The sequence below is a fragment of the Diabrotica undecimpunctata genome, chromosome 3, assembly GCF_040954645.1.
Source record: "Diabrotica undecimpunctata isolate CICGRU chromosome 3, icDiaUnde3, whole genome shotgun sequence".
Classification (NCBI taxonomy): domain Eukaryota; kingdom Metazoa; phylum Arthropoda; class Insecta; order Coleoptera; family Chrysomelidae; genus Diabrotica; species Diabrotica undecimpunctata.
The window spans coordinates 174,143,130-174,166,569 of NC_092805.1; the positions used below are offsets into that span (position 1 = coordinate 174,143,130).

At 33.3% G+C, this 23,440-nt stretch overlaps 2 protein-coding genes across 2 annotated transcripts in view; one reads left to right on the forward strand and one right to left on the reverse strand.

Moving 5' to 3' along the window:
* Chc (clathrin heavy chain) overlaps positions 1-7,443 on the reverse strand; it is a 48,337-nt gene extending 40,894 nt beyond the window's left edge. The window contains exon 1 of the mRNA XM_072527626.1: positions 7,230-7,443. Coding sequence (XP_072383727.1) covers positions 7,230-7,274 — 45 coding nt within the window. The 5' untranslated portion in view covers positions 7,275-7,443. The remainder of the gene's footprint in view (positions 1-7,229) is intronic.
* An 896-nt stretch (positions 7,444-8,339) lies between these two features.
* Positions 8,340-23,322, forward strand: LOC140436309 (coiled-coil domain-containing protein 63-like). The gene is made up of 9 exons (XM_072525017.1): positions 8,340-8,483; positions 9,908-10,183; positions 12,621-12,799; positions 16,155-16,329; positions 18,913-19,095; positions 19,252-19,402; positions 19,955-20,167; positions 22,417-22,523; positions 23,026-23,322. Exons 1-9 carry the CDS (start codon positions 8,391-8,393, stop codon positions 23,317-23,319), a joined length of 1,671 nt encoding a protein of 556 aa, XP_072381118.1. The 5' UTR covers positions 8,340-8,390; the 3' UTR covers positions 23,320-23,322.
* The last annotated feature ends 118 nt before the right edge of the window (positions 23,323-23,440 follow it).

Genomic DNA, 23,440 nt, shown 5'->3' on the forward strand with positions numbered 1-23,440 from the left:
CTCACAGTCCGCCGCGTGTACATAGTGAAACGAGGGGTGGAAAGCATAATTATTGAATTATCTCGTTTATTATTAACTTTAGGACATAAATGTAGGGAAACATTTGTAGCATCAACATTGTATATTTTATACAATGTTGATTTCTTTCATATTTTTGCTGAAATTAATATTTGAGATCGTACGTATGCGGTAAAGGTGCCAACTAAGACCTTGAAGGGATTGGTTTTATAGAAATTATTTTTATTTATTATTTCGTTCATTTTCAACTTTTTCACAAAATGGCAAGGACTTAAATTGTTGCAATTGCCATTTCCTAAAATTTCTTCTTTGTAATTTTTTTTGTGCGGTTAATATTTTATGAGTTAAGGGGGAAAATAGTGATTAAGTATAATTATTTAACCTGGATTAGACAATATTAGCGCAGAATTAATAAAGGAAGGTGGAGACTCCCTATTGAATGCGATACACGAACTAATAGTGAACATATGGAATAATAAACAACTGCCACAAGACTGGAATACCGGAGTAATTATTCCACTACATAAAAAGGGAGATCAGCTTCAATGTAAAAACTACCGGGCAATAACGCTACTTACTGTGGCATATAAAATACTGTCAAATATTGTGTATGACCGATTGAGACCATATGCGGAACAAATAGTTGGGGGATATCAATGTGGTTTCCGCAGGCAGAAGTCCACAATAGATCAGATCTTCGTCTTGAGGCAAATCTTGGAAAAGACTAGTGAATTTAATATAGACACACATCATCTTTTCATTGACTTTGAGAGTGCCTATGATAGCATCCATCGAGAATTTCTGATTCATGCACTGAAAGAGTTTAATATTCCAACTCAACTCATTGATATCATAAAAGAAACACTTAAAGTACAAAGCAAAATTCGAATTCAAAACGAACTAACAGATACAATTCATGTGAGAACGGGCCTACGACAGGGAGATGCCCTATCCTGTATTCTATTCAACATCACATTAGAGAAAATAATTAGGGAGTCAAAAGTCAACACCAGAGGAACAATAATAACAAAAAGTGTACAAATATTGGCATTTGCAGATGATGTTGATTGAAAATAATTAGGGAGTCAAAAGTCAACACCAGAGGAACAATAATAACAAAAAGTGTACAAATATTGGCATTTGCAGATGATGTTGATATCATAGCCAGAAGCGAAAGAGAGATGATAGAAGCATTTAATGCGATAGAAAGAGCGGCACAAAACAGTGGCCTAAACATTAATAAAATAAAAACCAAATACACGAAGGCCAGTAAATCGACAGGCCAAAGAAACCTACAGAATCTGACAATAGGAGACTATAACATCGAAAGCGTGAAAAATTTTACATACCTAGGTTCACTAGTTACCGCAGATAACAATGTCAGTGAAGAAGTTAAGAGAAGAATACATATCGCTAATAAAACATATAATGGACTAATTAAACATCTAAGATCTAACAACATCACAAGAAAAACCAAATGCAAAATATACAAGACCCTGATAAAACCGGTCCTTGTATATGGATCAGAGACATGGACACTATCGAAAAGCGATGAAAACCTATTAGGCACATTTGAACGAAAAATCCTTAGACACATATATAAGGGGGTAAAAGAAAATGACATATGGCGCAGAAGATATAACTTTGAACTGTACACAGCATACAATGAACCCGAGATCATAACATCTATAAAGATCGGACGTCTGCGCTGGATGGGCCATGTTGAACGAATGTTGGAGACTGAAACACCAAAACATATTATGAGGCAAACACCAGTAGGAAGAAGGTCAAAGGGAAGACCCAAACTTAGATACATGGAACAAGTGGAACAAGATCTGAAAACACTTAAGATTACCAACTGGAAAAACAAAGCAAGGAACAGAACAGAATGGCGGAAAATCCTAGAACAAGCCAGGACCCAGAAAGGGTTGTCGAGCTACTGATGATGATGATGATGATGATAATTATTTAATTATCTCGTTTATTATTAACTTTACGACATAAATGTACACTAAAAAAAATGGAGAGAATTTTGCTACAATCGATATTTAAGGTCCTAAGCCTATGCCAAGCCTAACGAGACACAAGCAATTAATGAACCCTAGACACTAACATCCCCAGCAGCAAGCCATAAACAGAAACGAACCTATGACACTAAAATATCGATTTTAGCAAAAAAAAATGATCTAAATTATATAAAATATAATTCTCTTCATTTTTGTTTATATACATTCATGTCGTAAAATTAATAACAAACGAGATAATTCAATACACACAAGTTATTTCTTTTGAAAAAACTTGTTACTGTTGCGAAGAATAAAGAAGGCAGCACAAGATTGATCGCCTAAATTGGGGTCTTCAATACCAAAACTGAAACATTGGAAATTGGCAAAATGTGTTATTTTCAGACGAAACCATGACTTGTGTAAAATCATAATGACCGATGAATTCGTCTACTTAGAGGGCGAGAAAGATAAACAAGAACGGAAACAGCCAGATCTGTTCGCAGATATAAAGGAGAAAGTGTTATGTTCTGGGGAAGTAATATGGTCGGTGAAAAACTCCTTTAATTTCCATTCAACCAAATTAAAAAGCTCGCAGGGTTTTTGATTTGGTTCTAGAACCTGTATTTATACTCTGAAAAAGAGCAGTGGGAAAAAAATTAATTTTCATGCATGATAATGCACCTCCACATATCAACAGTCACTACAAACTTCTTGAAGCAGAAAATATCACTGTTTTGTAGTGGCCTGCTTGCTCGCCCGACCTTAACCCTATAGAGCATTTGTGGGATATGCTTAAAAAAGAATTAGACCTCGCCAGGATAATCCACAAAACGCCGTACAGCTAGTACAAGCTGCTCTTGAAGAAACGAAACAACCTACCACAATAAAATGTTGACAATTTGTTTAGAAGCATGCCCACGCGAATTGGAGCTTGCATAAGGCCTAGGATTAGTTATACGACTACTATTGATTAAATTGCTTTAAAATAAATAATCTTTGACTTTGTAGGTTGGTTTATCTTAAATTCGCTTAACATAATAAGAAATATCAGATGATTCCATATAAATTTAGTTGTGTGTAATTATGCCCCCCCTCTTCCATTTCTCACCTTAATTCGGAAAATATCGAATGCACGAAAAAATTGAAGGAAATCGTATTTGCATTAATTTAAGTTTGTACCATTTTGGTCAAAAAGTTGAAAATGGCGGAGATATTGCACAAAAACGGTTCTCCTTTAAATTCAAGATAGCAGCTAACGCAACGATTCGATTCTGTCACGATTTTAAATTTACACTACTATTGACCCCCTAAAGATTAGAATAATAAAATTTGGGGTAGCTCGCCATGCAAGGTCAAATGACATCCCGACTGGAGTAAGGTAGTGCCTCAGCGGTTGTTAAGTATTTAACAGAAATAATAAATGATAAAAATCATGGTAATTGCTTCGATAATTGGAGGAAATTACCATATTTTCTAATTGTTGCTGGCAAAATTATTTTTTTATGCTTTTAATATTGCACTTATTAAATATGAAATTTCATGGTAAATTTTGTAATTGCTCAAAATGCTTCCATGTTTCAATTTATTTATTTTCTCTTTATTTTCTTATTTTGTTTAATACCCTGTATAATCAATTTCTCCGTAGTACTCTTTCACGACATTTTTTATGACCAATCTACAAATTTATTTGTATATATTAACACTGATAAAAGTTCAATTAATCATAGATATTTTCTTCTTAGAGTACCATGTTCCTAGGAAATGCAGGTGACTACTACGCTTACAATATTCTTATATTTATTTTGGTCTTGGTTCTTCCGCTCTATACTTTTCTTTCTTTCCATTTTATTGTTGAGAATTATCTGAAGAAAATCATATTTTGGTCCTTTGATTATATGTTCGATATATTTTAGTATACATCTCTTAATGATATTTAATAGAGTTTGCTGATGCCATATTCTTCGTGTCTGGTTCTGCTGCTCCATGGTATTTTAAGTATTATTTGATACAACCACATTTCAAACGTTTCGATTTTATTTTATGGTATCAACATTCAAAATCCCCTAGATATTTTGAAATGTTCTAAATAGTGATCTTAAATATGCCACCTTACTGCCTTTTTCTTACCATTTCCCATTTGCAGCTGAAAAAAATAGTTATGCAATTTTGACATAAATATTAAATATTTTGCCTTATTTTCAGTTTTTGAAGCAACAAATTCATTTGACAACTTTTAGAATATCCCATTTTGCATCTTTTTTGTTTTAAAAGACAATATTTTATCTTTGCACTAAAATATTTTAGTTGTTTGTAACAAATCCAGCTAAAAGAACAACAATAATTTTTGGATGTTCTGTATAAACCCAAATTGTCAATTTTATAATTAAACAATGGACATGAAAGATAACGCATTTGTTGGTGTGATAATAGATAAAAATATTCATGGAGCCCTTATCTTGGTATGTTTACACAACAATTAGAATATAATTTAATAAATTTTATCTTTTTGAAGCAATAAAATATGCAGTGAGCTATATAAAAAATGGACTACATAAAAAATTAGTAAATCATACTTAAATATTTTTGAAGTCCTATATGTTTATAGAGTACTAGTAGTAATAGAGCAGTCTGTTTTACACCAGCTGTACTGTATCCAATTGTAATATCTTCTATTAATTATGAAGATGTACAAAAGAAAACTCTTAGCCTACTTTAAAAGCTAACAAAATTTAAAAGTCAAAGTTTTTTTGTATTCAACATACTCCCCTAATAATTGGATACATTTATTATGATTCTAGACATTTAAAATAAATTCATCTTTATTGAAAAATCAAATGTATTCATTGAAAGAAAATTTACGACCTTTTAAACTTTTTTTCAGTTAAAGAAAGACCTGATAGTCAGACAGAGCTAGATCTGGTGAATATGGAGAGTGTTCAGCAATTCACATCCTTAATCATGAATTGTTTGTACAGAATCATGTGTTTTGTGAAATTAACCTATTTTATTTTTGGATAAGTCACGAAAAGATGATAATCCAAACAGATGATGATGCAAATGTTATGGGTGGTTTTCTCAGTGGACGTAACTATGCTCAATAGAAAAAAAATTACAATGGACGTAGAAAATAATTGGCCCCTTCTCTTTCCTTATGTACTTGTCACTTAAATCATTCAGTGTATAAAAAAATAAAAAAACCGTCATTTACATACTTCATCACACCACCATCCAGTCCAAAAGAATTGTCATCAACTCTCTCATCTATCAGACTCTTTCTATTTCTGAACGAGAAAACAACAAAGACAACTGTTATATCAAATGATTACTCAAATGCCACAATCCAGAATATTACCAATTAACATCTTAATCTTCATAAATATCTACATTCATCTAACTAAGATCTTACAAAATTCAAAAATTTACATATACCACAGTAGATATGTACAATCATGAAAATTTTGGTCACAATATTATAGTTGGGCATTTACACATATATTTTCGTAAAATTCTTGAGAAAGACATGAAAGGTGTCTTAGTTGAAATGAAAAGAACGGCGTAAGAAAATAAATAATTCTCGCTTTGGGCCACGTTAATATTTTTATACAAGGCATTAAAAAACGATTTTTTTTTCAACTGAATTTGGTGGCAGAATTTGTTTAAGGGTATTTATAAATTTACACATTTTATTGTACACTGTGTAAAATTAGACTAAAAAATAGATTAGAAATAACATAATTAAGACACCAATTAAAGAAAATCGTTACTGCTATAAATGTTGTCATCTTTTCTTTTCACTAACAACCACTGCAAAATATTTGTGGAAGCTATAACATTATTTTGATATATAAAATGATCCCATACTTTTAAGATGCCAAATGTAAGACAACTGACTAAATTTTCTAGATAAATTATTATCAATAAACAGAAATTATATATAATTATGAGATAAATAATTTCGAGGAAAAGATTATGGTACATTTCATTTCTCTGAAAGACATTAAAGCCTATTTGGTTTGAACAAAATGATTGTTTTAATCTATATAAATGAACAAGGCTCATGTATACCTAAACATGGCAGAAAACTACTAAGCACATATCTGTAAAGAGTTGCTCAAATAAGAAAAAGCAACAACAAAGTTATGAAACTAAGTTACAAGTGAAATAAACAATTGCATGATATGTGAAGAAATATGTCCCATTTGTAACCTAAATAAAGTCTAACCACTAAAACAAACAGATTTTTATTGTTCAATTTACAAATCTTTCAGGCTGGCATTCATAAGTTACATCAATACATCTACTCCCTAGTGTAAAAATGAACTAGCATATTATATCTACTTAAACATTAGTAAATAGGTGAATTATAAATAAAAAAATCTCAGCACAACATTGCAAAAGAAAAATCCCAACTGTTAAAATGTGTTTTTTTAACTTTTGTGAGAACATATAGAAAAAGGAAAAATAATAAAGGAATGTATAAAAATTATAATGCTTCATTATTCTTTTCAGATAAATGATAAAAACTGAACAGAAACCAAATTTAAATCTTTAGTTTTATTTTTTATTTTATTCATTTGAAAACAAAGGAAAAGGACTTTCTTTTCACTAAGTATAATTATTTCCAAGTGATTAAACACAAAAATTAAACACATCCAAATTATAATTGTAGTAGAACAGGTAGAACAAGTGACTCATCTAACTAGTAATAATTTAGTATAGTACATTTTAACTTTTCTTTCTCATAATAAAAAAATATTTAAAAATATATCGTAACAAAAACGGCACACTTTTTGTCTGCATTATTAAACAATTTCTATTTTTTATTGGTTTTACTAGTAAAACACATAAGGAGCACTTGATTCTAAGCAAGTAATTGTGAGTTTTAAAAATCACTTCCTTTCATGAAAGAAAAGAAAGGCCAGACAGTCGTTGACTTCAACAGTACACCTATTAATAGGTTGATTGTTGATTGATAAACTTGAGAAGATGTGAACAGTACTTTATAAAAAGCTGAATACAATTTGATGACAATACGCCCCCACTGAAAAGCAAAATATTACCGGTATATTCGCCTATGTTTTTTACGACTTAACAATAAATGAAAATATATTATAAATAATAAATACATTAAGTCAATATAGAAATCCATGCCACTAGTATGGCAAAAATGGAGATCAAAGTAGGTAAGGGGCGTTTTGTTTTTACCTGCAAATGTTCTTGGAACTTGATAGGTAACAGTTGCTGCGTCATGTTGCTTTTTCTTTGCAACAAAACACAAAATAAAATTTAAACACTTTCCACTTTACTTATTGAAACGTTTTCGGAAATTTAAGGAAAATGACAATTTTTTCACTAAACTGACAGCTAGCTGAATCAAACATCTAAGATGGCGTCGCCCTTTTGTACAGGCCGGTGACGTGTGACGTCAACAATTCGCCACATCACCCATGGAACCTTACAGGTGACATGGAACAAGATGCACTGTCATACTAGCTTAAACGTATCGAGTGCATTCTATTGAAAACTTATTACACTATGATAGTGAAACCTACTGTATTTATCTTTGTATCTAATAGAAAAGTAAATGAACTTCTGACTATTTTCTTGCATCTTTCTAACAAATGAACGGATGTTTAAAAAAATTTCAATGTTAGCAACATACAAAGGATTTCACTTAATATAGACAACAAACAAAGCATGACCAAAATTCATACAAGACATGTTTGACTTTTGTCTCTTATTGTTGCATTCCATAAATAAAATTTAAATGTGTTCGATCATCATCGCCTTCCACAGCTTCTTTCCAACTCAGTCTAAGCGTGTTCTCTTATAAGTAGTAGAAATTGTCTGTCTGTCTTGGGTCTGAACCTGTCTTATACAGGTTCAGACCCAAGTCACAATGTGAAATTCATTAAATTGTAGTCTGCGGAAGGCCTAGTTCTTGTGAGCGACGTGAAATCAATTGGATCGGAAATTCCCTGCACACTTTTATGGATAGCGACGATGTTTTCAACAAAATTTGCCTTTCGTCGACGTACTGGTGTTCGTTGAGTAATTATTGAACCAGTAGTCTCAAATTATCCATCACATCGTGAATAGTCCTCCAGGTAATGCAGTAAAATGCGAGGAACGTTGTCAAATGTTCAGCCTTACGTTTTTATCATACTATTAAACTTAAATCGTTTAAGAAAATGATAACCAATACATGTTAAATTAAGAATCTAATATTATTTAATTCTTATACTGAAATCTACAATCTAATAGCAGAGTGCACAAAGAAGAAGCAAGTGAGCTATTTGAATACGTCGTTGACGTTTTTAATAGTTGACATTTTACAGGAATTTTGCACGAATTTGCTAAAAAAAAATGGTCTTAAATAACGTTAAAGAACTAACCGAAGAAGAAAAATTCGATATTCAGCTGCAAGCTGAGCAGGAACTGGGCCGACTAGCTAGAACTGTAAGTACAAAATTTGTAAATTATTTGAATACTTAGATCATCAAAAATATCTAGATATACCAAATGGAGAAATTATATAAAAAGTCGATCTAACAATTAAAGGAAAACGAAGACTTAGGTAAAGAACGCAAGTGACCAATGTGTACCAAAAAGAATAGCATAAATGGATATTAAAAATCCACTAATCTTATCTGTACGGAAGATATTTCCACAGTTTTCACATGTCAACCAAATTTAAAAAACTCTCTTTCTTAGTCTCTATCTATTGATGTTGTCATCCAGCCTTTTTCCAGTGTTGTCTCGTATGAGAAAGGGGTCGAACCGCCTTTGTATCATCGTACGCTCTGCTTGGAATTGAAGAAAAGAGTACAGCCCCAGCAGGAGGGTTTCCAGAGTGTAGGCGACTCTAGAGAGCCCGTCAAGGACTTCCTTGCCTGACCTGAAAATCGCCCACTTTTATACACGCGTTTGTAGCGGTTTTAGCGATCACACCAGCATGTTTCTTGAGATCCTCGCTCAAAATCATCTTAAGTTTTTTTTTCTATACCCTTGTATCCTTAAGATCACCAATATTTTATTTCCAGAAATATTCTAAAATCAAATTCATTGAACAAATATTCCAGCGTTTCAAAACATTCTGTAAATCTCTAATAATTATATATTTGTGTATAACAAAAATATTTCATATCATTCTGTTGGTCAGAGTTATAGCTCAAATCAACAATGAAATGTTAATTTAGAGATTTGACAATAAATTTAAAATTTAAACACTACGAAAATTAGTTTTTGATATTTTGGTTCTGGACTTTGGTTTTGGATTTTGGAACAAAATCACAGCAACTGAAATGGAGTTCATGAGAAGAAGCTGCAGAGTGACAAAAATGGATCGCATCAAAAATGAGGAGATAAAACGAAGAATGGCAGTAGAACAAGACATACTCAGCTACATCGAAGAAAAACGTTTAATCTGGTATGGACATGTGAGAAGAACAGATCATACAAGGTGGATAGCAAAGGTTTCGGATTGTAGCCCAATAGGAAGGAGGAAAAGAGGTAGACCCCGAAGATCATGGAGGGATGAAGTGGACGAGGCCATGGAAAGACGAGACCTTAGAGATGGAGAATGGCTGAACAGAAAGGACTGGAGACGTTGGCTGAAAGAAGAAAGGCGGCAATAGATGCAAAAATCCTTATATAGATAGATAGATAGAAAATTAGTTTTGTATGAAGAATTACTGCGGTCAGTATGTAAATCAATGACTGATTTTCATCATATTGATATCTTTGTTTTATATATATATATATATATATATATATATATATATATATATAAATATACTAATGTAAAGCTTTTAAGTTATACATACGTCAGACTATTTATACCTAATTTTTTAAAAAATACATCAAACCAATTATGTTTTTAGTATACGATCCTAGAAAGAAACCGAGCCCAAAAATGCGATACAGGCGGTAAACTTCTCAAACAACGAAAAGTACTGAACATTTTCAAGAAGGAACAAAAAAATATTCTCACCGATCTTGCTGTAGCGTCTGCCGATGCTAGAAGAGTAGAGGACGAAAAGAAGTCCAAGGAATTGAAGGATTTACTAAGAGAGCACGACGATTTCGACGCTGAAATTACTCAACAAAAATCACATATTAGTGAGATCGATGGGCAGATTCGAATGACCAAGAAAAAGGTAAGAATCATTTACTATAGGGTGGGTGGACGTAGCTTTAATTCTTGTACTATACAACAAAATTGAATTGAGCCGAGAATATCAAATAGGCGTTGCAAGAAAGAAGTGATGTGAGAGTATTGCGGAATGTCATCAAATGTCAGTGTTGTCGTTACTAGAAATATTTAAAAAAAACTGAACGTAAAAGGTTCAACTTTAGATACTCAGACGATAGGACAGTCATAGCGTAGAGATCATGTCAGACCATGTTATCATCAAATGAAATATTTCTATCCCTTAACGATGTTTTCATGGTTTCTTTTTTACTACTTCAAGTAGAAGATTTATATACCGGTTTATTTTGTAATTATTCTATCAACTAATTCTTATAGTTTTCAGAATTTATTTTGTTTTTTTCTGTCTATCTTTTCTATGTTATCTACTTTTTGTTTGTGATTTCCACCTTAGATAGGAACCTTTTACAAAACTATACTCATTGCCACTCATGACAATTATTATCACTTTTGTCATTGATTAATCAATGCTTTTGTCAACACTGCGCAAAAGTAGCCGGCAAATTTTATGAAGAAATTGCTCTGTGAGTTTAGAGAGAATAAAGCTTTCCCCACTTTTTCAAATTTTGCGTTTCTTCACTATATTGGACTTATTAACTAAATTGGACTTAACTTTTTTCTATTCTGTCAATAGGCGTTCATATTCTGTAGCATTCATATTATTTCTTATAGTTTCGTTGGTCTTTCTTTCTAGCCTTGATGTTCTAGCACTTCTTCTCAAATAATCCATTTCAACTGCCAACAATCATCTCTTCAGGTCTGCATTAATTGTCCATACTTCAAAGCCATAACAAAGAACTGATACAACCATGGTTTGCCCTATCCTTTTTTTGTTCCTTTTGGAAATGTTGCGATCCCACCATAAGGAGTTCAGACATCCTACAATTTTACGTCCCTGAATAATTCGGTGTTTAATGTTGGTTTCTCCCAAGCCGTTCTTATCAATGAGTGCACCTAAATATTTAATTTTTTCCACTTGTTTGATTTCCACGTCCTCGTCTATCAACACTTCAAACCTTGGATCTGAATTGATAACTAAATGTTCTGTTCTCTTTATGCTGACTTTTAACCCCCATTTTACATATTCTCTGTATAGACGCTTCATCATAAATTTTAGATCGTAAGAATCTTGAGCTAGGACGACTTGGTCATCCGCAAAGTTCAGGGAGAACAGTACGTCATTTCCTATGGGGATTCCCGTTCCCTGGCAGTGGCTTTTCCAATTTTGGAGGGCTGCCTCAATATATAAATTAAACAGTAAGGGTGACATACTGCATCCTTGTCTTAGTCCTTTAGTTACTTTTATTGGCTGTGATAGTTTATTTCCGATTTTTAGATAAGTAGTGTTATCCCTGTATACTTCTGTGATTATTCCTAAAAGGTATGGACTAATACCGTGTTGTTGTAAAGTTTGCCACAATTTAAGTCTTGGAACTGTATCATACGCCTTTTCTAGGTCGATGAAGGCTAGATGTACTTCGGTACCAGCCGCTATTCTTTTTTCGAATAATTGTTGGAGTATAAACAAGTTATCAGTGAAAGATCTACCAGGCGTAAATCCATTTTGATCGTCGCTAATTAGATGTCCTACATAATTTCATCATCATGTATTTTTCCATTTATTATCTTTTCAAACAATCTCCCGAAAGTAGGTAGGGCACTTTACTTGAACTGTGGATGCTTTTGAATATTTTGAATAAAAAAAATCGGTTGCCTGTAAAGTCGGTTTTACGGGCGAAGATTTTACGTGACAACGTCTTTTTCTCGGTAGAATATTTATTGATATGACTGAATCGACTGAATTACGATTGATTGCAGAGTGATTTAAACTAATAATTTACTTAACACTATCAACATTTGTCAATAGTATGACATAACCTATAAATCAGTTTCTCAACTTTTGTGTCAATCTAACAATTAATTAATCAATCATAGTTTACGATAATGAAATAGTAGTGTACAATTATTTACCTTTGTTGTTGTAGTTGTTGTAAATGACGAATCTAAGCACTCCACATTTTCACTACAGACACAGCTGACGATACTTTAACCACACGTGTGAACTTGTATTATGACGCTTTCTCGGTTTTCCAACGCCAAGAACGCTCGAGAAAGACAGAGACACAAGCACGCACCGATTCAACGCGCCTAATTCTCTAGTGCTGCGCGCGCAGCGGACCGATCATGTTTGAGTGGGAGAGAGACGCAAGGCATTCGCCGGTCCGGCGGGCCTCTCTCTCGTTCGGTGACTCATCGTAACAGACGTGAGCGGGCGTTACACTTTTTCATGAGTGACTCCGAGCCACAACCTAATTTAAGACGTTGTCACGTCAAAATAATTTTGTATGTTAGTGCTAATCTTTTATACTATTATGTTTTTATAGGTTCTCGACTTAAGATCGAAGCAAATTACTGACGAAATGTATCAACAAAGAGTAATTGCAGGAGAGAAGACAGTTCAAACTTTAGAAAACAAACTGGAAGTTCAGATAAAAAAATTTTGCTCAATATCAGCCGAGAATATCAAATTAAGAGAAGAAATTGATCATTTACTGTTGGAAAGGTATTTGAACGGTATTCTTATATAATTTATCGATTTATTCATCTCTTCATCTGTACAGTCTTTAATTCTTTAGTCTATTGTAGTATTTTTTTCTTTATGACTATGTATATACAAAATTTCAAAGCGGTCATTTTATTTCAAACGTACATCTTTGTTTAAGTCCAAAAGATCCATGCCTATTATCCGTTTCGTGGTTACGTTTTTTATCCAATCAGATTGTAAAAAGACCTGCTTCAAACCAGATTGTAAAACGACACTGTTAGTCAATGGTCTCCTATTCATTTTCGCAGAATATTTACACATTTCTTTATATAGCTTTCACATTTTACAGATTTAATATCGGAATCCAGTCAATTTCCAGTGAAAACGATGGTGGTTACTTTGAGTTCACTTTTCTAAACCTCTGAAGAGTATCTTATGTCGTTAGCTGAAGATTTTAATAACTTTATCGTTTGTTTTTGGCCTGGAAGATTCTTCAAGATGCTGCACTAAGTTCTTTCTTATATTTTTGGAAATCTACGATGTGATTTTATGGTAGATCACTTATTTAGTAAGATTCGTCACCAGCAATTCATATCTCAGTAGAAAAAAGTTTTTCACTGCCAGTGTTGCTTTCTGAACATACGATGACCTTTATATAACATAAAGAGCCATCAGAAGGGAAGGATGAATATATATGTTCAATCTAGAATTTGCTGGTTTTCTCTGTTTTGCATTGAGTATGTATATTACCATAGAAAATAAAAGTAAGAGGACTATATGAAACTCTTTTTAAAAAGTAAAATCAATTTACAAATTATATATACATAAAGATTATATAAACCCCTAATATTTACAAATTTAAATATGATACAGATACAAAAATGAAACAATTATTTTGTCTTTTCTTATCTCCCTCGTGTCTGTTATCTTTCTCTATCCACAGATAGGGTGGCGCCCAAAATTCTCTCTTTTCTTCTCTTTCTCTTCCCTACTTCACTCTTGTATCTCTTGTATTTGAGCTGTAAAGAACCCCGACCTAGATACCTCTACCAGAATGTAGCCCGAGCCTAGTGCCGGTTCCTGGGTAACCTCCATTCTATTTATAAAAAGGGTACATGATAGCATCACTAGCTAACGAAAACAACGTCTTTTACGACATACAGCAACCACAAAATATTAATAATGGCGGAGCATTCTCCACCACTACTGGATGAAACGACTCTCTGTTACTGACTGTAAAACAACGGCTAATTTAAGAAACGTTATTTGCCAATTGACGCTACGTGTGGGCGATAATTACCAAAGCGATCGGCAATTTTAACGAAATCCACAAATTTTTCTATGCTGAAGACCAGTATTTTGTTTGCAACAATGTATTATCAACCTTCAATTGTTCAATAGTGTCTGTGTTTTTGCAAGTGGAAACTTAGCTAACTGTACGGAGAGAATCAAAACTAACAAAAAGTCTGTCAATATTTTAAAAAATGTTTGTATACTGTTGCGAAGCTGCAACAGACAGCTTGGTTATCAAATGATTGTAAAAACTGTTGTGGCTTTTATAAGAAACTAATTTAGTAATGTTTTTTATGTAAACACATAAAATTTATTAAATAAAGTTAACTAGCTTATGTTTCTCTGAACATTGGCATGGAGAAACTGAGTAACAATTTCATCTTGCATTCAGCGTCTTTTGTGGAGGTTGCTGATCAAGACGGATATTGGCACCTTCGAAACTGCTGCGCGGAATAATTCGACAGATGTCATTCGGAACCATTTACGAAGGATTCGCAGCAAATTTTCGCAATTCTTCCACGTCCCACGCTTCTTCGTCCAATTCTCTTGCCTTGCATTATAAGCTGTGTGCCTCACGAGACGTGACCAAGGAAATCAAGTTTTCGGTTCTTGACAGTAAATAGAATTTCAGGTTCAATGTTCAATATTTCAATAAATTTTAAAAAGAGGTAACAATTGTTACTACTTTCAATTCTACGTCAAAAGGAAGCTTATGTATTGAACAATTCTTCTTCTTGATGTGCCTATCCGTTACGAATGTTGGCGATCATCATGGTAATCTTTATCTTATCTGCAGCAGCGTGGAAAATATGCACAGATGTTGTATTGAACCAGATTCTGAGGTTCTTTAACCAAGATGTTCTTCTTCTTCCTGGACCTCGTTTTCCAAATATTTTTCCTTGCAGGATGGCTTGAAGTAGAGCATATCTGAATTCATTTCGCATAATATGTCCGAAGAACTGGAACTTTCGGGATTTGATGGTGGTCAGTACCTCTCAGTTCTTATTCATTCTTCTGAGAACCTCCTCATTTGTGACTCGGTCAGTCCACGGGATCTTAAGCATTCTCCGATATAGCCACATCTCAAATGCTTCCAGTTTTCTGCACATATCTTCGTTCAAGGTCCACGATTTAACACCATAAAAAAGGACAGAGAAGACGTAGCATCGCAGCATTCCTACTTTTGTATCAAGAAAGAGGTTGTGACTCTTGAAGAAGGTCCGATTGAAGGTGGATCTAGCTTTTCTGATGCGTGCTCTAATCTCCTGGTTGTTGGTCTGTTCTGTTATTCTTTTCTTGCTATTTGTCATAAGCTTTGTCTTCTTAACGTTTATATTGAGTCCATATTGTTGACTGTAATACGTGATTTTGTTCATAAGAACTTGTAGGTCTTCTAAGTCGTCCGCAAATACTATGGTGTCATCTGCATATCTGATGTTGTTTAGCCGGCAACCATTTAGTAGAATACCTTTTTCAGTTTCGTGCAAAGCTTCGATAAATATTCTTCCAGAGTACAGATTGAAGATTAGAGGAGATAAAATACAGCCTTGCCTCACTCTACGCATGATTTTCACATGGTCAGTGTGTTCACCTTTAACTCTGAACAATATGTGAACAATATGTGCTCAAAATTTCAAAACTGTTCATTATTTATTTATCCCTAATTTTCCAAAATTAACAATTATTTGCAACGCTATAAAACAAAAATTTATAAAATTAGAAGGATTCTACGACACTTAAACGAAAAGAGACTCTCAAATAGAATCTTAAAATGGCGTAAAAGTAATTTGAAATAATGTTTTTTAAGTTAATTATGTCCCGTTGATAAATTTCAGTATTTTTAAGCTAATATATAAATTGAATACCTTTTTCGTATTGGAACATGGAGTGCCAATTGTTTTTATTATTCAAGAAAGTGTTATTTTCACGCGAGGTAAAAAAAATCCCTACGAACTTTTTAACAAAATTAAAGCCCTTTTTTTAAATTCGATCCAGCTTTACTTATATATAAACATTAAGGACAAGAAGTCAACAACAAATTTTTATTATTTCTAATACAGACAATATATTTTTATTTCAGAAACGATTTTAACAAAATTTGGGACAGCCTTATCAACAATTTAGCCGTCGGAAAGAAGTTCATGTTGGATCTGATAGAACAAGCAACCATAGCTTATGATCAGAGGGAAGAGTGGGTGTCGAAGCTACAGATTTTAAGGACAAAAGCCCACAATGATCTGATTAATCACATTCAGGTAGTGGGGATTATATTTTTCTAAAATATTAACACATTTTGTAAATTCTTTTGCACACTTTTAAATGTTCCTAATACATCTTGACTGAATGATCATTTTCAATATCTACAATCATCATCATTCTGGCTTTACAACCCTGCTTGGGTCCTAGCCTCCTTAAGAATTTCTCTCCAGTCGTCCCTATCGATCGTCCTTCTCCGCAAAGCACGTATTCTCATATTTCTCATGTCGTCATCGATGTTATCAAGGAACCTTGTTCTGGGTCTTCCTCTTCTTCTCTGACCAATGGTCTATCAAGGAGTGTTTTTCTAGCTGGGTCATTTTGTTATATGCTATAAAGTTCGAAGTTGTATTGTCTACTCCACACTTCATTGTCATTCAGTCCAGGTCTCTGAACCATATGTTAGGACTGGACGTATTATTGTTTTGTAGAGTTTTATTTTTGTATTTCTCGATATAATTGTGGATTTAAGGAGGAGATTGAGCCCCAAATATCATCTGTTGGCCCTACAAATTCTGCGGTTTACCTCTGCGGTATTCACAGAGTCGTAGGCTTCTTTGTAATGTGTTTGTAATAAATATGTGATGAGTATCAATTCCATATATCCATTATTTTTTCCAAAATTTGTTTCAGGGTTACAATCTGATGAATTGTCGATTTACCACCTTTTAAACCAGCCTGGTATTTTCCTACTATCCGTTCTGCATATGGTACCATACGGTGACTAGAGCATTCAAAGTGGTTAGAGTATTTCAAGATATCGCCTTTTTGGGTATGGTGCAAAATATTCCAATATTCCAATCATTGGGGAGGGATTTCTGTATCCATATTTCTATTATAAGCTGCTGTAATGCCATAATGGTATTATGGCCACCTTCTTTATATAGTTCAGCTGGTAGATTATCCATTCCGGGTGATGCCTCTGCTTCGTTTATATTCCCACGGTCTCCAACTTATAAGAATTTTGTTGTTCCATCGGTCTTTTTTTGTCTTATATTGTGTCCGGCAAATCTCCATTTCAATTTTGCAATTTCTTGTCTAACACCCCTCACTTTTGTTTTCTCTCTTATCCACTCGTTTCTCTTTTTATCCATTAGTCTTATGTGCAACATTTGTCTTTCCATTACTCTTTGGACAAGGAGTTCATTGCTTATAAATGCTTTTCTACTAGGTAGTTCATCAAAGTAGCTTCTTCTTCTTCCTATGCCGTCCCCATTAACGGAGGTTGGCGACCACATTTTTAAAGGCTTCTCTATCTTTTGCAACGTGGAATAATTCGTCTACAGTCATGTTTGTCCAGTCTCGAATATTTAGCAGCCATGACTTCCTCTTTCTACCTATTCCCTTTTTGCCATCGACTCTACCCTGCATGATGACCTGCAGAAGACTATATTTATTATTTCTTAGTATGTGTCCAAGGTATGCAGTTTTGCGTACTTTTATCGTTCTCAACAATTTTTTGTCTCGACCCATTCTTCTCAGCACTTCCTCATTGGTGACCCTGGCAGTCCATGGGATTCTCAACATTCTCCGGTATATCCAAAGTTCAAAGGCTTCAATCTTTTTAACTATTTGCGCTTTTAGTGTCCATGTTTCTACCCCGTACAATAGTTGCGACCAGACGTAACATTCAACAAACCTCAGTCTCAGCGCAATATTCAGATTTTTGTCACAGAACAATTGTTTGAATTTTAAGAACGCTGCCCTTGCCATTTCTATTCGTACCCGGATCTCTTGGTCTGGATCTAATTCTGTGTTGATGTAAGCTCCCAGATATTTATATTTTGTCACTCTCTCTATTTGCTGTCCACCAAGAGTTAGTTGTTCATTATTTATTGGACTCCTTGATACTATCATAAATTTGGTCTTATCTGTGTTGATGTCAAGTCCCATTTGAATGCATTCACTATTTATTGCATCTAGTAAAGTTTGTAGATGTTCTATACTCTCAGCCATAATTACCGTGTCATCTGCAAATCTCATGGTGTTTATGATTTCTCCACCAATTCTTATTCCCTCTTTTCTTTCCCATAAGGCTTTTCTGAATATGGCCTGTGAGTACACGTTGAAAAGCGTCGGAGACAAGACGCATCCTTGCCCAACCCCTCTCGCAATCGGTATATTATTTGTTTCTATATCGTTCACCTTTACTACTGCTTTCTGGTTCCAGTATATAGCCTTAATAATCAAATTAGCACCTCTATCACTTCTGTGACCATACCCGAAATCTCCTATTTTAGTTTCTTCTCTGTTTAGTTTTCTACCCAGTTTGGCATTGAAATCTCTAATTACTAGTGTAAGACGATTTTTATGTTCTTCCATAGCCTTTGATATATCTTCATAAAATGATTCGATATTTTCGTCATCATAAGCTGTCGTGGAGGCATATATCTGGATAATTTTAATTGATGTTCTTCTTATTTTAAATATGACATAGGCTACACGATCTGGTATTCCTTTGATAATTTGGACATACTTACTTATAGCATCAACTTCCTTGATGTTATCAATATCTATATCTACTTGATATTTTAAAATACTTTATTTGACAAGTACAAGATACTAATTGTTTTGTTCAATAGGAAATGAGAGTGTTGCAAAGAAAAATGGACGACGATCAGAAACTGCAAGAGTTTTTCTCAGTGAAATGTCAAAAAAGAATCATGAGACAACTAGAAGAAAAAGAAAAAAACAAAAGAATGCTCAATAAGGAAAATATGGAAAAGAAATTGGAACGTTATTTACAAATTTTAATCACGATCAAGGTATGTATGCTAAACGTAAAATAAACGCCGAAATACGTCATATGTTACTTGTTTGTTAAATGTCCTTGTAATCTTATTTTATTTAATAGAAAATAATAAAAACAGACAAATATACAAATTCGGTTATAGCGATTTTAAATTTCTAAATTTTTACAGGAATTTACCGGAGAAGAAAAAGTTCAGACGATTGCCAACAATTTTGTAACCCAAGAAGAAGAAAATTTTGCAATGTTTAAATATATCAATCATTTGAACAAAGAAATGGAAGATCTTACGGACCATCTAGCAAAATTGCAACTTAAAATTGGTATGTTCGAATGTAGCAGTATATTTAGATTTTTTTTTGTTAGTTCCATTTTGAAGTTCTGTTTTTAGGTTCTCTTTTATACTATAACAATTTTCAATTGAAGGTGGTTCATTGGCAACATCGCACTTGGAGCGAACAACTGATATTCCCGTTAACAACTTTGCAGAGGCGTACCAAAATATTATTTGAATTATTTATTATTTAATTAACACATAAGTGATAACGTGAAAATTAAATCTAATACTGATATAATTATTAAATTATCATGTGTGTTTTGACTCGTCCTGATTGGTTTGACATCGGAAATGACACTGGTACTTTCTACAAAATCAGATTTGTTCCATCATTGTCCCACAGACGGCACATCACTATTCAAAATAATTAAATTACAGCAAACAACACTCTACGCGCTACTAATGAACTGCTTTCGAACTAAAACGTTTCTGATATTTATTATATTGATATTAATAATAATTCCTTATTTCTGAAATATAAATATATCGTAATATCGTATTTCGTAATATCCTGGCCCAATAAAAAACTATTTTTTAGGGGAGCAGGAGGCATTAAATGAATTGCGTAAGCACCAACAAGAACTTAGACTGGAAAAGCTGAATAAAGATTTTGAGGGTGCACTACAGGTTACGAGTCAAAAATCAGACGAGCTGAAGGACATTGATCACAAGCTAAGAACGATTATAAATGGCATCGGACAATTGTTCAGAATGTTTAGATGCAAAAATGATCCTCTGATAAAATTATTGGGTAAGAATCTGAAATATGATAGCGATTATTTTACTTGTAGTATAGCTTTGTTTCGAAGGAGGATAAATTACTAGTAATAGGACAAGAATTTATTAAAATTTAAATTTATTAACAATAAGGTATTATATGAAAATATCCGTATAGAGAATATTATTATCTCTGTAAAATATCTTCTCTACTGGATTTGGCTTTTTTGGCTGAATTTTTGTACATACTTTTAAACCTGCTCATTTTAAAAACCAAGTCACGATATTTTTTATCTCTGGATGTCATTGGATTCGATTTCGATTTCTGCTTCGCATTTTGAGAACGATTTCCGAAGTGGAAATCAAAACGTCAAAATAAACTTATTTTAAAGTAAAATTGTGGCTTATATCCAACAAAAATGGTGAATTATATTAAGATGCTACAAGGAAATAGCTTCAGAATGATATTCAGAGACATGACAAACATATGTTTCTCTTGTATTGCTTCAGGACACTATACAGGGTGAGTCATAACTATTGGGACATAGACTAAGGACAGGTTATTTGGACCAAAATGTGGCTTTTGGGCCAAATATGCCTTAATAAAATGTTGCTGAGAAAAAAGATACAGGGTGTTAAAGTTAATTTTTGTTTTTCGTTTTTTGCTAATAATTTCCCTGTATATTTATAAATTGCTATCAAAATTGGCACAGAGGCATAATCTTAGACAAGAAATAGTATTTTATTTACAATTTTACGTTTTGTCATAGAGGGCGCCACGTGGATCATTCCTAATGATCAAATTGAGTCTAAACTTTTTCTGATGAAACTTTTTAGTAATTTTTATTAGAAAATATGACGTAAACATCATTTTTACGTAAAATTGGTACTCTTGTTTAAACATGATAATTTCAACCGTTTTCGATAAAAACGTAGTCGAACTGCTTAGAGTCTTAAAAAAGGATTTCAAATATTATTTCATTTATGAAAAGTATGCTTTGGACTGTCAGATAATTGTTGTTGGTAAATGTCATTTGTTCAGAGTAAATTATTTTTGATGTGACAGTGTAGTGTAATGTTGCATTTTTTAAAAGTAATCTTTACGTTTTTTGATTGAAATGCCTCGTCACAATCATTTTACTAATTAAGAAATGCGAGATATGATTTGCGTATACGCACAAGGAAATTTTTGCGGTCGCTCGGCAGCCAGAAGGTATGGAATGTTATACGCAAACAGAAGGCAACCAAATCACAAAACTTTTGCAAGATTATATTAGTTCAGGTGAAACTGGGTTATTTCACACTAAAAATCGGGGTGGTCGACCGAAACAAATCACACCTAATCAAGAAGATGAACTTTTGGTTCGAGTAGATGAAAATCCTGAAATAAGTTCACGACATCTATCAGCAGCAACAGGAGTAAGTCAGTCGTCTATTGTTAGAATTCTAAAAAAAGAGAACCTCCACGCTTATCACTTCACTCATGTTCAAAATTTACTTACAACAGATCTTCCTCAACGATGGATTGGCAGTGGCAGTGATTTTCAATGGCCACCAAGAAGTTCTGAGTACAACCCGCTAGATTTTTATTTTTGGGGACATATGAAGTCCTTAGTTTATGCCAATGAAATTAATACACGAGACGAACTTTGGAGATACATTCAAAATGCAGCTAATCTTATAAGGGGGCAGAATAATATTTTTTTAACGTCCGAAAATCCTTTATAAAAAGAATTAGAAAAGGCATAGAAATCGGAGGAGACCATGTAGAACATTTAGTTTGAGTTTTTGTGAGTTCTTTTAAGTTAAAGTGTGTTTAGTTTTGATTTATCGTCAAAACGGAAACCTTACGTTAGTTGCAACTTTGTTTATTAGTTTGGTATTTGATAGTGGAATTGTAAATAAAATACTATTTCTTGTCTAAGATTATGCCTCTGTGCCAATTTTGATAGCAATTTATAAATATACAGGGAAACTATTAGCAAAAAACGAAAAACAAAAATTAATTTTAACACCCTGTATCTTTTTTCTCAGCAACATTTTATTAAGGCATATTTGGCCCAATAGCCATATTTTGGTCCAAATAACCTGTCCTTAGTCTATGTCCCAATAGTTATGACTCACCCTGTATAGGTATTTTATTCTAAAAGCTACAGTAGTGGCTACAATACATTATATGTAATTTTGGCCAGGTTTCCTGGTATTTAGCTGGCGGTGTGAGGATATAGAATCTACCTAACCTAAACTTCGCGTAGGTACGTCTAATCTTAAAATTGATTTTAGGTGAAAATCAGAACATACATTATTATAATGTACTGCTGTATCTGGAAATTTTAGAAAACAATATCGAAGAGGCAATGGTTTCTGTCAATTTCAAAGAGAGCCAAACTGTACGTATATTTTATTTGCCTTTTCCTGATATCTATGTAGTTTATAAAAAATCGGTTAAAACACAATGATAAAATCCATGTTTGTATTGTGCAAGGTATAATTTTTCTCTCTTGTCTTATAGCTTTTCTTCTTCAATCTTCATTTGTACAGCCGTCTACAAACGCGCCATCTAATTTGACTTATTGTAATTAAACCCCTTAAAAATTAGGAACAAGACAACTCGCAAAAGCATTTTACTCAAAGGATATACTGTCCTCTACACATAGACATAGAAAAGTTTGTGCTATGCTACTAAAATCTCTATGCTAATAAGTTTTCCCTTCCCATACCAGCAAAAAAGTATAAGTAAAGTAATGTAACATTATGTTTTATTAATTCTTGAAAAAGATGAGAATGAAGTGCTGTTGTCCACTTCATTCCATTTTTCTTCAATTATTAAGTTTTTTAGTTGTCGTTTCTTTTATTTGCACAAAACTCTTAAAGAAACTATTTCTTTTTCAGTTGGAAAAAACAAAACACAAGGAACCTAAAGTAACAACTTTAAGAAACGTGAAATGTCCACCTATGATCGAACCTATCGAGAGAATCGTCGCCACTAATCCTTGTCCGTTGTGTGTTGAACATGAGCATGTCAGTGATGTCATAGATGTACTGCAATTCGCGCTTACCAAGGAAGAGATCCAGGAGAGGCTTAAGATAAAAATCGATAAAACAGAGGCAGACGACAAGTTGCATAATGTATCTGCCTGTCATCTGCCAAAATCCAGACAAATTATACAAAAGAGATATCAATAAAAATTATAAAATAATCAGTCTTTATTTTGATTTTATTTGAACTTATGCAGCGTATTTCACTGCACTATTGTATTAGTAGTGCAGTGAACAGTGTAAAGTGAAGTGATCTGAAGGCGCAGGA